General features: G+C 31.0%; 1 protein-coding gene across 1 annotated transcript; it reads right to left on the reverse strand.

The window, feature by feature from the left end:
• Positions 1 to 800: 800 nt before the first annotated feature.
• On the reverse strand, positions 801 to 10,333 carry LOC114188542 (ATP binding microtubule motor family protein). The gene is made up of 17 exons (XM_085675305.1): positions 10,278 to 10,333; positions 10,090 to 10,141; positions 9,539 to 9,698; positions 9,308 to 9,410; positions 8,916 to 8,959; positions 8,261 to 8,290; positions 8,051 to 8,173; positions 7,933 to 7,958; positions 7,690 to 7,771; positions 5,593 to 5,634; positions 5,481 to 5,514; positions 5,114 to 5,189; positions 4,827 to 5,046; positions 4,646 to 4,737; positions 1,784 to 1,898; positions 1,543 to 1,719; positions 801 to 1,218 (listed from the first exon to the last, which is right to left on the reverse strand). The coding sequence occupies exons 3-17, from the start codon at positions 9,650 to 9,652 to the stop codon at positions 1,054 to 1,056; spliced, it is 1,443 nt and encodes a 480-aa protein (XP_085531431.1). The 5' UTR covers positions 9,653 to 9,698; positions 10,090 to 10,141; positions 10,278 to 10,333; the 3' UTR covers positions 801 to 1,053.
• Positions 10,334 to 13,184: the final 2,851 nt, after the last annotated feature.

Here is a 13,184-nt window from a genome sequence, read left to right on the forward strand (position 1 = left end):
CCCATTGGTTGCTTCAAAGAGCTAACGTGAAGTCTTACCTAATAAACAATAAGAGCTTTGCTTTAGATGGTGGATAAGTAAATGAAAGCCAAAAGGAAAATGTTCCTTGCGTTAAAATTACCATGATATCCTTATGTTACTACGGTCAACCGCTTTCTATATTAAGTGATTAGCGCAATCCAGTGAGTGCAATGCATGTCCTAAGTCGTTCCCTTAAGAGGCCTAAACTCATATTAGTTTGGAACCTGCCCCCGAACAATAATTGCCCCAGAGAAGGAAAGAGAACGCTGGGAAAACGATAGAAATGGTAACGGAAACTTGGGAGAGCATTAATACAAAAGCAAGGAAATGGTTTTTTCCTTGCGACGGATTGCACGCTTGTGGCTTCACTTGCATTTCCACGGGATTCTATTGCTTCACCTCGTAATCTTCGGCCACACACAGAGAACCCTTTACGTTATTGATTGAACTGCTGTGTCTTATTGTTAGAAATCCAGATCTAAACTCAGATCCTCTCTCTATTGAAATTTAACATGATATTTGAACTCGGAGTTCATCCATAATTTTTTTCAATGATTCATCATCCACAATTCTTTAAGACTAGTTTATAGAAGTATCCGTTCTTCCAAATTACATTGCATACTAGAAACCAGTTCAGAAATCGCATTCATGAAATCCAGTGCCTCCTACTCTTAAGCTGCAGAGCTACTGTATTGCTTACAACAGTGTAAAAATCAAGATGAATTGAAGCAGTTCAAATGGTCCATACTTTTATTGGTTGAATTCATAAAGAGAGGTATCAGGAAACAGCCATCAACGGCGAATTATTATTCATATAAAACAATTTTCGGGTTAAACCCAGTCTCACAAACAATGCTATCGATTGTGATACGATCCATGAATTGGCCATCTCATCATATATTATGCTATTAGCTAGCCCCAAAATGTCCAACAGTAAGTGAATCAGCATGAGGCATCTTTATTATTTCTATGCATTATTTTGATCGTATTTAAAGGCCCCGCAGCGGCAAGGCATCAGATAAGAATGAGTAGTCACTGCCAGCGTCTTGTAGAAGTGTAACCCGACCAACGAAGAAAGAAAGTCAGGATACCTGAAATCATATTCTGAAAGATGGAACTATTCTCTGCTCCATTGTGGAATAGAGAATCCATGGAGGCATCAACTTTGGCCCTGAGAATGCTATTCTCCCTTTTAAGCTGTGAAATTATACGTGCGATGATAAATATTTTGTATTATACAGACAGCATTTTTTACAAGCTTTTAACTTGGATAAACAGATTTTAACGTACGGGTTGGTTGTAGAGTTTCGAACAAAAAGAGAAAGATGGTAAATTTTTATTTTAGATTAAATGTTCATAAATTTAAGAAAAGACCAAGAAAACAAGTTTATTACTGTTACTTTTTTCTTCCGTTTCGCATTTTAACCAAACCTAGTATTAATCTGGTAAACAAAAAGTGCCCAAATGGTTGGAAGTGACCGAAACATTACTTTGAAAGATTATCGCACATTTTTGTCTTACCTCGTCAACAGTAGCTGTAAGCTTTTCCATAGCTGCTTGCAGCAAGGATATCATCTGTAAAGTGAGGTCATCTATGTCTGACTCCTCTTCAACAGATGAAAGGTCAAAGAGAATGCCCTCTTGTATGAACAATTCCTCTAGGAACTTCACATCTTCAACATTAAATTTCTCCCTCAACTGTATTAACATAAATTTTATTACGAATTCTAATTACAAAGGGATTTTACAACAATATTCTCACCTTGGTCAAAATTCTAGCGCTTGACTCGTCGTCAAACAGAGAAGCAGCACTAGAACTTGTGTCACTTTTTTCTTCACTGTAATTCAAGCGAGGAGACGACTTTATATGTTTCGCCCTGCAATTAGCATTTTAAAATAGAAATTTAATTGGGTGAATATTTATTTTAACTCTTTTCTTCATTAAGGATGGTCATGATTTTGTGTAAAGCTTGTTGAAAAAAAGTTCATGAGAACTAAACAAGATTGGATTTAATTGAATTTTTCTTAGGAGAAAATTTATCTTCTACCTTAACCAAATTATTTCAACCAAATTCTTATTAGCTTAGGTATGTAACTCTCATAATGGGTCGGTCCGATAGACTAGCCCAAAAATTTCTAACTACACATTAAACATTTCTTTTGCACCCCTATAATTTCTTTCTGCATCTCATAAATATGAAAACTTTTAGTTTACAGTTGAATAAATGACTTAAATTGTGTAATCTATAAGTTTTTTCAACAAGGAATGATCACAACGGTAGAGACTAAGAGCCCTTTTGACTTTTACACCCCTCATTGAGGTATAGGAAACAACCATAGGGTGCAGGAAGAAATATCCTAACATCATATTGGACTCAAGAAATTATAACCTAAATATATTCAGATATTTTGGCCCAATTCATATGGTCATCCCACGTGCTTGTAAAACAAAATTTTTACTGCACCTCCATATTTTCCATCCTACACATTCATGAATATTAAAATTTTAGCTTTACAATTTTTAAATTGTACAGTGTGAAAATTAAAAATGATTTCTAATTTATATAAATTGGAACTCAAAAATGACTTCTGAATAGATTTTTTTGGAGTTAGATTGAGTGTATTTCAAAGTTTTTTTATAATGAATTTGTTGTTGTCATGTTTCAAAATTTTAATTTAATGTCTTATTTGATATTTTATGTTTTGAAATTTGATTTGAGAATTAACTTATATTGAGTTTGAATGAATTTTTGTATTGGACAATAATTGACAAAAAAAAGGCTAGTTGGGTAAAAATTACAGCCCAATAAAAAATTTTATTACCATATTTGACAGTCATATTAGTTTGCTTATTTTGACTGTTCTAATTTAGGTCTAGATTAACAAATATGATTTGGATTAAGTTGAATAATTGAAAAAATAATACATTAAATAAGTTTTTATAGCCTTTACAAAACTTTGAAAAAAAAAATCATTACTTTTATTGCCCAATATTTAATAAAAGTGTTAGTTTGATTTTTATAATTATTTTATTACGTTTAAATTTATGATGTTAACATTAATTTTAAGGTTAAAATACTCCCTTCGTCCATGTTTTTGTTGAAAAATCTTAAATAGGTCCTAAGATTTTTTTTAGTCTCAATTAGGTCCATATTTTTGGAAATGTGTAACAATTAGGCCCATTCCGTTAGTATAGAGTTAACGGTGTTAAGGATATGCCACGTGTCAGTTTCTCATTTTTTTGAATTTTTTAATTTTTTTTAATTTTTGTTTTAATTTTTTAATTTTTTTTAAAATTATTCATGCCACGTGTCACATTAATATTGTGCCACGTGTCAAGTCAGGAAGGTGACACGTGTCAAGTCATTGTTTGAATCTCAATTTGGTCCATATATTTGTTATTTTAATTATATTTCAGTCCATTTTTTTTTTAATTTTCAATTTCATCATTTTCAAATTGAAATCAAATTTAACTTTTATATAAATTTTATAATGATATTTTTATTAAACAATTTAATAATATTAAGTTTATTTTATATTTTGTTTTAAAATTTTAAAATATTTATTTTAACTTGTTACAAAATTGTTTTAAATAATTTATATACAAATGTTAGAGTTGGTTTAAAATTAACAATCTTATAAATTTAAATATAAAATTTTAAAACAATTTTGTAAAAAGTTAAAATAAATATATTTAAAAAATTTTAAAAAAATGGACTGAAATGTAATAAAAAACAAATATATTGACCAAATTGAGATTCAGACAATTATTTAACACGTGTCACCTTACTGACTTGACACGTGGCACAATACTAACGTGACACGTGGCATGAATAATTTTCAAAAAAAAAAATCAAAAAATTCAAAAAAAAATCAAAAAAATGTGGAGCGACACGTGGCACATTTTTAACACCGTTAACTCTATACTAATGGAATGGGTCTAATTGTTACACATTTTAAAAAATATGGACCTAAATGAAACTAAAAAAAATCTTAGGACCTATTTGAGATTTTTCAACAAAAACCTGGACCAAATAAGTATTTTAACCTAATTTTAACAATGCTACAAGTTACTATACCTACATATATCTATTAAATATTTATATGCCATATGTTCAATTCAAGAATAGTTTTGTAAGATAATTTTCTAGCCATTTAATAAAAAAAAAACACTACATATATTATTTTTTATAATAACTAAATGACATAAATCAGATGTTTCCGTTATTTTAATCTAACAACATTTATAATATGAAGGTCTTAAAAAGATTATTGTAAGTTCTTATTTTATTTAATTGTCTTGTGCTATATTACATTGATTTTAAACAAAGTTCACAATTAAAGATTTTAAGAGAATACACATTTGTACAAATCATTTTACTTCATTTTTTTTTTAAAATTAGTTCTCTAAAGATATGAAATTATGCTTTAATCTTGAAATATAGAAATCTTATATAAAAGCTCACCATAGCACGTGAGAAAATAATTTTTTTCAAGAAAATAAAGAAGTTACATTAGAACTTTTTGTTGAGGAAGCTCTGACATCATTTTAAACATAGCAGATGAAAATAAAGAAGGAAAGAAAAGAAAATGGCAGTGCCTCAAGATTTCGGGCATGAAATACCTTGCACCGAAACGAAGAGTGGACAGACTCTCAGATGCATTAAAAGCGCTGGGTGAGCAACAACAAAGCAATGCAGTTCTAGCATTTCCTCCCTGCGAATAGGAGATACAATGTTTGAGAAACTGATTTCGTGAACAATGGGTATGTTTTGATAAATTATAAAAAGGGGGGGTGGACTAACAAGAGCATCCTGAAGAATTCGAGTGAGCTTGGAATCACGATAGGGGATATGGCTTGTTTTTCCTTGCAGACCACATGTAAGAGAATTTATTACATTTCCCAGAGCAGACAAGGATTTGTTTATGGTCTTGGCTTCGTCTAGAACTCTTCCCTCTGCTCCTGTTTTCTCCACTTTCTCTGACCCAGCCAAGTCCACTAGAATTAGTTTTCCAAACCTCGTCCTGTTCAAAGTCTCAGTGTTTAAGAATGATTCATAAACATATCACAGATTTGTGGAAGAAGTATGACCTTTTATCTCTGGAAAATTCTTGCTGAATTGTGAATATATAAATGCAGTGACTTCTGCTGCTGGCCATGTTCATTTCTACATGTTTTGTTTAGGATGTTTGCAGAACGCAAGTAACCTTCCTAATTCCTATCACTGTTTTTCCTCCCTCAAGAAAACAGGGAACTTACCCTAATGTGTTATGCCTTTTTTATCAACTAAGAAAGAAAATAACATTAAACAGGCACAAGAAGTACAAAAATACTTCGGCCACTACCATGGGTATGGCCATTGCTTTTCTTCCCAATGTACTATGTAGTTTAACTATATATAAAAAATAAAAAGGTAAAATAAAAACTGAACGGTGAGCTAAGAGTCAAAGCAGGATACGGGTCTCACCAACTGTCCGGTTAGCTATCCCCTTCTACAAATTTGAGGTCAGAATTAGAAGCCGAAATTGTAAAATCATTCAGAAAATGTTATTCAAGTTGTTTATTCTTACAGACAGGTTTTGCAATGCTTCAACAGGGTCCAGCACAGTAATCTGAATGAAAAACTCGAAAGGTCCCGTTAGTCCTTTAGACAAATATTTTTTAGCATACATAAATACCGAATGATTCCAGTCCACTGTACTTTTTGAATCAGCTCATGGAAAGCTTCGCCTAATACTCAATCAAAAGAAATGAGACCTTGCTTCACACTAAAATGTCAAGTATTCAACTTTACTTCCTTGAAGCTTAACGGGTTGCATTTGTTATTTTGGACAATGAGTTTGGAATCACATTTCTGCTAAATTATATGATATAAATATGTGCAAACTTAAATTTTACAAGTTAATTCTATAAAATTAAATTAGATTTTAAGTTGATTTCTTGATATTAAAATTTATATGAGTAAGATTTTTTGGTTCTATTGAACTAATATCTTACTATTTATAAATATCAAATCTCACACTAAGATGTTTAATCGAAATGCGTGATAAGTATGAAAAATACTTATTATTCTTATTTTATTAGACCTCTTAATTGTACTTAATCATATGTTTTGTGAGAAGTTTTAGGTTGTTTTTAGGTTCTTTTAGGTTAGATATATTTTGTGTTATCTTTGAGATTATTGTATAGGAAAGTAAAGGATTGGAGAAGAAGTGAGGTTATTCTGCCAGGACCTAGTCGCCCAGCGAGTGTGCTCTTTCGCCCAGCGAGTAATCACCGGTCGCCCAGCGAGTAAGTCATCTCGCCCGGCGAGAAGACGATTTTCTGAAGTGGTTATAGTTTCGAAAAGTTACACGAAACTGTGTGCTGAAGTGTGGGAACGCGACAGAACAAGAAAGGAGACGAAAAAGCGCCATTTTAGGGCAAGGAGACTTCACAACAATTCATCCATTCCATCAAATTCATCCATCCTTTGTTCTAGATGCTTAGGAGTGACTAAACTCCTCCTTCATTGGGGTTGGATGTAATGAACCTATCCTCTTTGTAATTTTTCTATGCAATGTAATCTCTTTCGTTGTTCATATGTTTTATCTCAATTATAAATGTGCTTGATGGAAATCTTTGCTATTTGGTTGTATCTAATTATTGGAAAATGAATTAGAACTTAACCTTGGATAGAACAACCATGAGATTGGGTTCTAAGAATAGACGTAATCTCTAAGTCATTCTATACATCAAATTTTAATGCAAGTCATGTGTTAAAATAATTAAAGAATTAATATTTTGACATGTGACTTAGAACTTACTTCTAAGGAATTAGGGGTTAGTAAGCTTATTATGAGGATGTTTGAGCACGATAGAGAAATTGTATAGAAAATATTGCGTTAGTATGGTTCATGAAATCCAACCTTGATGAAGTGTTTCTTAAATCCTTTTATAACTTAGTGTTTATTAATTTTGCATGTTGTTCTTAAATTAAACTAATCTTTTACATTGACGTTATTGCTAAAATTAATAAATAATCACACTTAGACAAACGAACACAAATCCATTGGGAAAACAATATTTGGACTTCCATTTTTACTACTTGTAACGAATTGGTACACTTGCCAAAGAGTTAACAATGCGTTAGAAATCCTGCATAAATTGCATAAAATTAACTTTGTAGTCATTAATATTGTGTGCCGAGAGATTAAGCACGTAAACTCACATTTAATCTCAATGTTTTGGAAAATAAAATCAAGCCTGGCATGATGAGCGAAAAGGTCAAGTTCGTGAACTAAGTTACAACTTTACTTACTTGAAGCTTAAGGGGTTACCATTGTAACTTTGGGTCAAGACATTAAGCCCACAAACCCACTTAAAGACAACCCCCGGATTCTAAACCATGACTTAGTTACTTGATATCACTTGTTTAATCAAATTTTATCTTCTCAGTTTCTTAGAGGGACTACAGTCAATATAAGCACCGTAGGCTAAGTTATAACGTGTAAGAATCCTAAGAAAATGCTAACCAAATAATCCAATACCCATGCTTCAAATTGAAAATTTACATCTTAATCATATGCATAAGAGCACATATATAATTGTGAACAACGAAGTAGTTTCAGATAGAAAAAGAATAATCAGAATGGAACAAGATACAAAGTTCCCGAAAAACAGCTCACCTCTGTAACACCGGGCAAAAATATTCCTCGTGATTTACTCTCCTTAATTTGTATATTAACTTTTGATAAATCAAATAGGTCCCTACATAAGACGATAGAGTTATTCTGATGACTATTGAAGAATCCAAATTCACATCAAAACTACCTTTTTGCAAAATAGAAAATTTCCTACCAGAAAAGCATATAATATGCTCTAAGTACAATGGAGGGAGGGGAAATACTGTTTTTTTTTTATATTCATACCTCACTTTTTCCATGTAGATTTCAACCTGAACGAATCAGAGACAATCAGAGGCATAATTTAGTATAACCAGATGATTTTTTAAGACTGATGTGGTTAAATTAGTAAGTGTCTCAGTACCATTGACAAATTAATTGAATATGTTTTCTTTTCATCAGAAGAATTTAAGGAATCAAAAATTCCCTCTACAATTCTTGGAAGAAGTCCCTTCTTCTGTTCACCACATTCAAGTATACCAGATCCCTGCTTCAGAGAAGTAGTTATTTACATTCCTGTATCTGAAGTTTTGTAAGATCGTTTTAAAATACTTTTTAGGTGACAACTTTCCACCTCCATACTATATGTCTTCCCAGCTCCAGTCTGCAATTGATTGTAGGAAAACTAAAGCTTTAAACATTTGGAGTCGAAAGAAAAATGGATTCGTGAATACAGTTGACAAATTCTTCTGAAAAAAAAAAATGTAATAATAACGGCAGTCCCTCGTAATGGAAAACATATGTAGCATATCTTCTTAAGTCAATAGGCAGTAGAACGAAACATATATGGCATATAATACAAGAAACTATATTTACTAACATGTATGTTTAACAAAATTATAAATTTTGCAAATTGTCGTCGCTAAATATTTACAAGGGAACTGTCTAGTTTTAGCATCAGGCGCCCTTTCCTTACTTCCAGATTAGCTAGGTTTGAATTCAACACGGATACACCGTGAAATAACAGTTCAAATATTTCATGCCTCATCTACACATTTTTCAGTTCTTATTTCCCCCCTTCAAACATAACCAAAATATACTCCAAAAGGGTATTTCTGAGCTAATGCAAGGGATCATATTCAGCGAAGCTCGTATGATGCAATATCTCTATACACATGTAGATGCCATATTTGAGGAGAAAAACCACATACGACCTCGTATTGTTGATTTGAAAGTTTAAGAAAAGAAGTAAAAGGCTTTTGGAAAACTTGAGACGCCTAATATCTTACCTGGCCATAAGTGATAATTGTCCCATTGTATCCATCAACAACATCTGTTTCATTTAAAGGAATACATTCAAAAACGAAAGCCTAATATCAATAAAAAACTAAAAAGCAAACTATAACTAAGGCAAGTGTCATTTTCCCGAATTTAATTCTTACAAAACATTCCAGATTTTTAAAATTTGAATGTACGACGTGCAGACATACACTAGCATTACACAAACTATAAGTATAATATTTTTTCATATAACCAAAGTTGATATGCACTATTTGACCGTAATGAAGCTGTCATTTCATACGGAAGCAGGAGTCATTCAAATTAAGGAAGATTTCAATCTGCGTTGCGTTGAGTGATTGACATATTAATTTGTAATGAGAATTATGTAGTTGTATTGTACCTCTAACCATGGGAAGAGCTAGGAACTGATAGACATCAGCTTGCTCAGACTGTTCGTAAAACACTCTATCAAAGCTAAACACGGATTCTTCATCCTTTTCGTCCTGAAAAAAAAAATTGATTCAAATTATTTTACTATTCACAGTAATGTGTGATTCACAAAGTTTAATAAAGCAAAAGTAAAAACTAATAGACGCTTAATCTGACGTAAAAAAAGAAAGAAAAAAAAAACCTTGAAAATGAAAGTTTCGGAATCTCTACATCGAATGCAAACAGAGTTATTGTCATTTTGCTTCTCTCTTGAGTTCAAAGGCCTAAAGCGTGCGCATACTGTAATATTTGACATGATGCTTTACAGCAAACAGTACTTCGCTGCAATCATTGATTTAAACCTGTCAAATAGAAGAGATATTAGTGCATAAATAATAAACCAGAGGAATATATATTAGAATCTAGCAGAAAGTTTAAAACAGATATGCGTTGTTTTCCGGATAACATCGATCTAGAGTCAGGTTTCTCAGTGAGTTAAGGAAAGAAGGAAAACGCTAAGTGAAATCAAAAACCATGGAACTTATAGCTATCTGGTTTTTTCAATAAACAAAAGTCTGCACTCCATGAATCGGTCATTGCATCAGGCATTATTCCACATTTCAATTCATATTAATTGCACTAGAAGAGATGAAATGACCGCAGTGGAATTTCTCGAAGCTTCCTGGTTCCTTAAAAGCCATTTTCAGATGCAGAAATAAATTTGAAAACACATTGAGTCATTAGCAGATAAACCTGTTCGGAAGTTGAATAATCGTGGCGAAGCATGAACCTGAGCCAATCTTCTCTGAAATGCAACGTCAATGATAATGTCACAGTGTTAGACTGATAATTCATTCTCTTCTTCATGAACAACGTAGTAAGAAAAACAATTCGAAAGGAATAAATAACAGTATTCGGCGAAGGGAAAGAGAGAGAACCACCTCTCCGACGGCGATGGATGAACGGAGAACTCACTAGTAACGAAATGTTGTGAGCGTGATCTTTGATGGCGGGAACCAAAATAAGCCAATATCTTCCTTTATATGGGCCTGTATCTGGGTCAAGTTTATAATTCCGCTTTTACTCCCTTCACCCCATAATTAATACCTCAACCCCCATAACTATAATGAAAATGACAATATTTTAATTTTTTATATATATAAAAATAATAATAAAAAAAATCAAGTTGACTAACTTTTTATTCTTATACAATATGAATCTTTTTGTTTTAATCTAATTTAAATTGTGGTGGTACAGTCTTGATATCGATTAAGTTGTGTTTGGTTTGAGGAAAATAGATACATGATAAAATAAAATATTGAGTAGAATAGAAATATAAAAATAAATAAAACATTATATAGTTTAAAAATGATGCTATTTGATAATAATAACAATAACGTAAGAAGTAACGTGTTGTTGCCTTAAAGTTTCACATTAAGAACTTCATAAAACATCGATCCCTTGAAAGAAAAGCAAGGAATCTGCTCTGAAAGTTTGAGTGCTTCAGTTACTTGCAAGGAAAAAACTTGTACATATTCTAAGCACACAGGGACATTACTCTATCCACACACCACAACATCTCCACAGAATTTTCTTGCAGATGGATCCAGGAGAACTTCATTCAAGCATTTTCTACAAGCTCTATCTTTTCGTGGTGAAAACTTTGGCTTCTCAAGCAATGAAGACAGTGACTTTGGGGAGTCCTTCGCATCATGGTTCGAGGGAGAAAAGAAGCAATCCGTCGCAAAAGTCTGAATCTCTGCCTTCAATTCTCAAACTTGGTTCTAATCTCAATCACACACCAAACTCAATATGTTAATTCATTTCGTTTGTAATGTTCATGTTATTAGAATCGACAGGGTGAGAGAGAGGACTTTTTTTCATCTCACATCTTTGTATAAATTTGTTTGTTATTGTCATTTTTATTTATTTATTACTTGATGAGGTTTAATATAATTGATTTAATATAATTGATTCTTATTATTAGATTAGTTGCTTAAGTTTCTTTAGACTATATATTATATGAATGCTGTTAGGTTTCTATTAGATTTATCATTTATTTAGTCTAACGTGAAATATACATGTCTCAACTTTAACGGGAGGGTTACGAATTAAAAATCCCACATTAATTAAAAATAAGAAACATTTATAACATATAAATAATGAGAACAATCTTAATTTACCATTTTATAAAATTAAATAAGGTTTTGAGAATGTATTATTCATATATGTAAAATGAGTAAAGATTTAGTTTTCTAATTAGTTATTTGGTTACATGAGTTGTACAGAAGGTAAAAATAATTGTATAATAGATACTTAGATTTTCTAGATCACATGATCATTTAATGGTTTTGATATTAATTATCTTGAAATTAGTTATCCCATGTTTATTAGTAGTATGCATTTATTAAACTCTTCCTTTATTGCATAATTTTTATTAAACCCTCTATTTATAGTTGAATAGTTGTTAAACTCTTAATACATGAAACAATAAATCACACTAAAATTCTCAATTAATTGATAAGGTAATTATCATATAAAAGTGTCAAAATAAGCAAACTAAACTCATGTATTTTTGTTCACTATGGGTTGGGCTAAAAATTGATCAGTTCAATCTAACTCACTTTTTGGTGAGTCAAAATTTGTCTAATATTGGTTGACTCGTGTTGATGGATTAGTGGGTTGATTCAGTTATAAATATTTTAATTTTGCAATTGTATATTTATTTAAGTACCATAAAAGTGAATTTACTTTATCTTTTTGTTTTTTATAGTTATAGAATTGAAAAGTTCAATTAATTTTCCAAATATTATTACGAAGTAGTAATTCAAAATAAAATCATATGTATATAACTTGACAAACTAATAAATATACATCTAAAATATTCAAAAGTTATTGAACAATATTTTAATGTTTAACATTTTGTTGGTGAATTAAAAGTTAATTCACCTTTAACCCAACTCAAATCTAGTTAACCGATAAATTAAGTTAAGTTGAAATCAATTTAAATTACATTTAAAAAATTATTATTATTTTCTAAGTCAATATGACTTGATACTATAATAAACGATATTAGCTTATAAATTATAATATATTTTGAGATCTTCATACCAAGCCTTATTTGTTAATTTGTAGGTATGTCAAAGTAGGTCAGACTTGTTGGATTGGTCTGTCAACCCGCCAAGAAAATGGCGGGTTGGGTTCGAATTTTTAACCCGCCAACCCGTTGTGGTCTGACCCGCCAACTTGTTTAACTCGGCGGGCCAAAGGCGGACTTACCATGACTCACCAACCCTTCTTTTTTGTAATCTTTTAATGTTTAAAAATTAAAAATAATTAAAAAAGTATTTTTTATATTATATAAACAAATATATATATATATATATATATAAAATTTATAAACAAAAAATTTTAAAAAGTTAAAAGAAAAATAAATAAATAGAAAATCCTAATCCACCAGCCTGTCGACCCGTCCTGAGATGGGACGGATTGAATTGTTCAATTCATTTTCTAGTGATGGATCAATTCAATCTAACCCGTTTTTTGTAGAACAAGTTAGGCTTGTCCGTTTTGTTACCTACTTATTTTTAGTGTGATATGTAACTCAAATATAAATGAAAATAAATCTGCACAAAACTAATCTGATTGAGTGTAGAGTAGTTGACTTGAATACGAATTCAATAATTAATCTTAACTAATATTTTCATTTATTAAAACATCTAAAATTATGTAAATAAAAAAAAAACATTAATTAAAATTTAATGTTGATAAAATAAAACAATTTAAATGAATTTGTTTATAACAAAATGAATTAATCCCTAGTTGCGGAACTAGTTTGTAAATCAATG

Source organism: Vigna unguiculata, chromosome 6 (genome assembly GCF_037176805.1).
Source record: "Vigna unguiculata cultivar grain cowpea cultivar isolate G323 ecotype 2 chromosome 6, ASM3717680v1, whole genome shotgun sequence".
NCBI classification, from domain to species: Eukaryota; Viridiplantae; Streptophyta; class Magnoliopsida; order Fabales; family Fabaceae; genus Vigna; species Vigna unguiculata.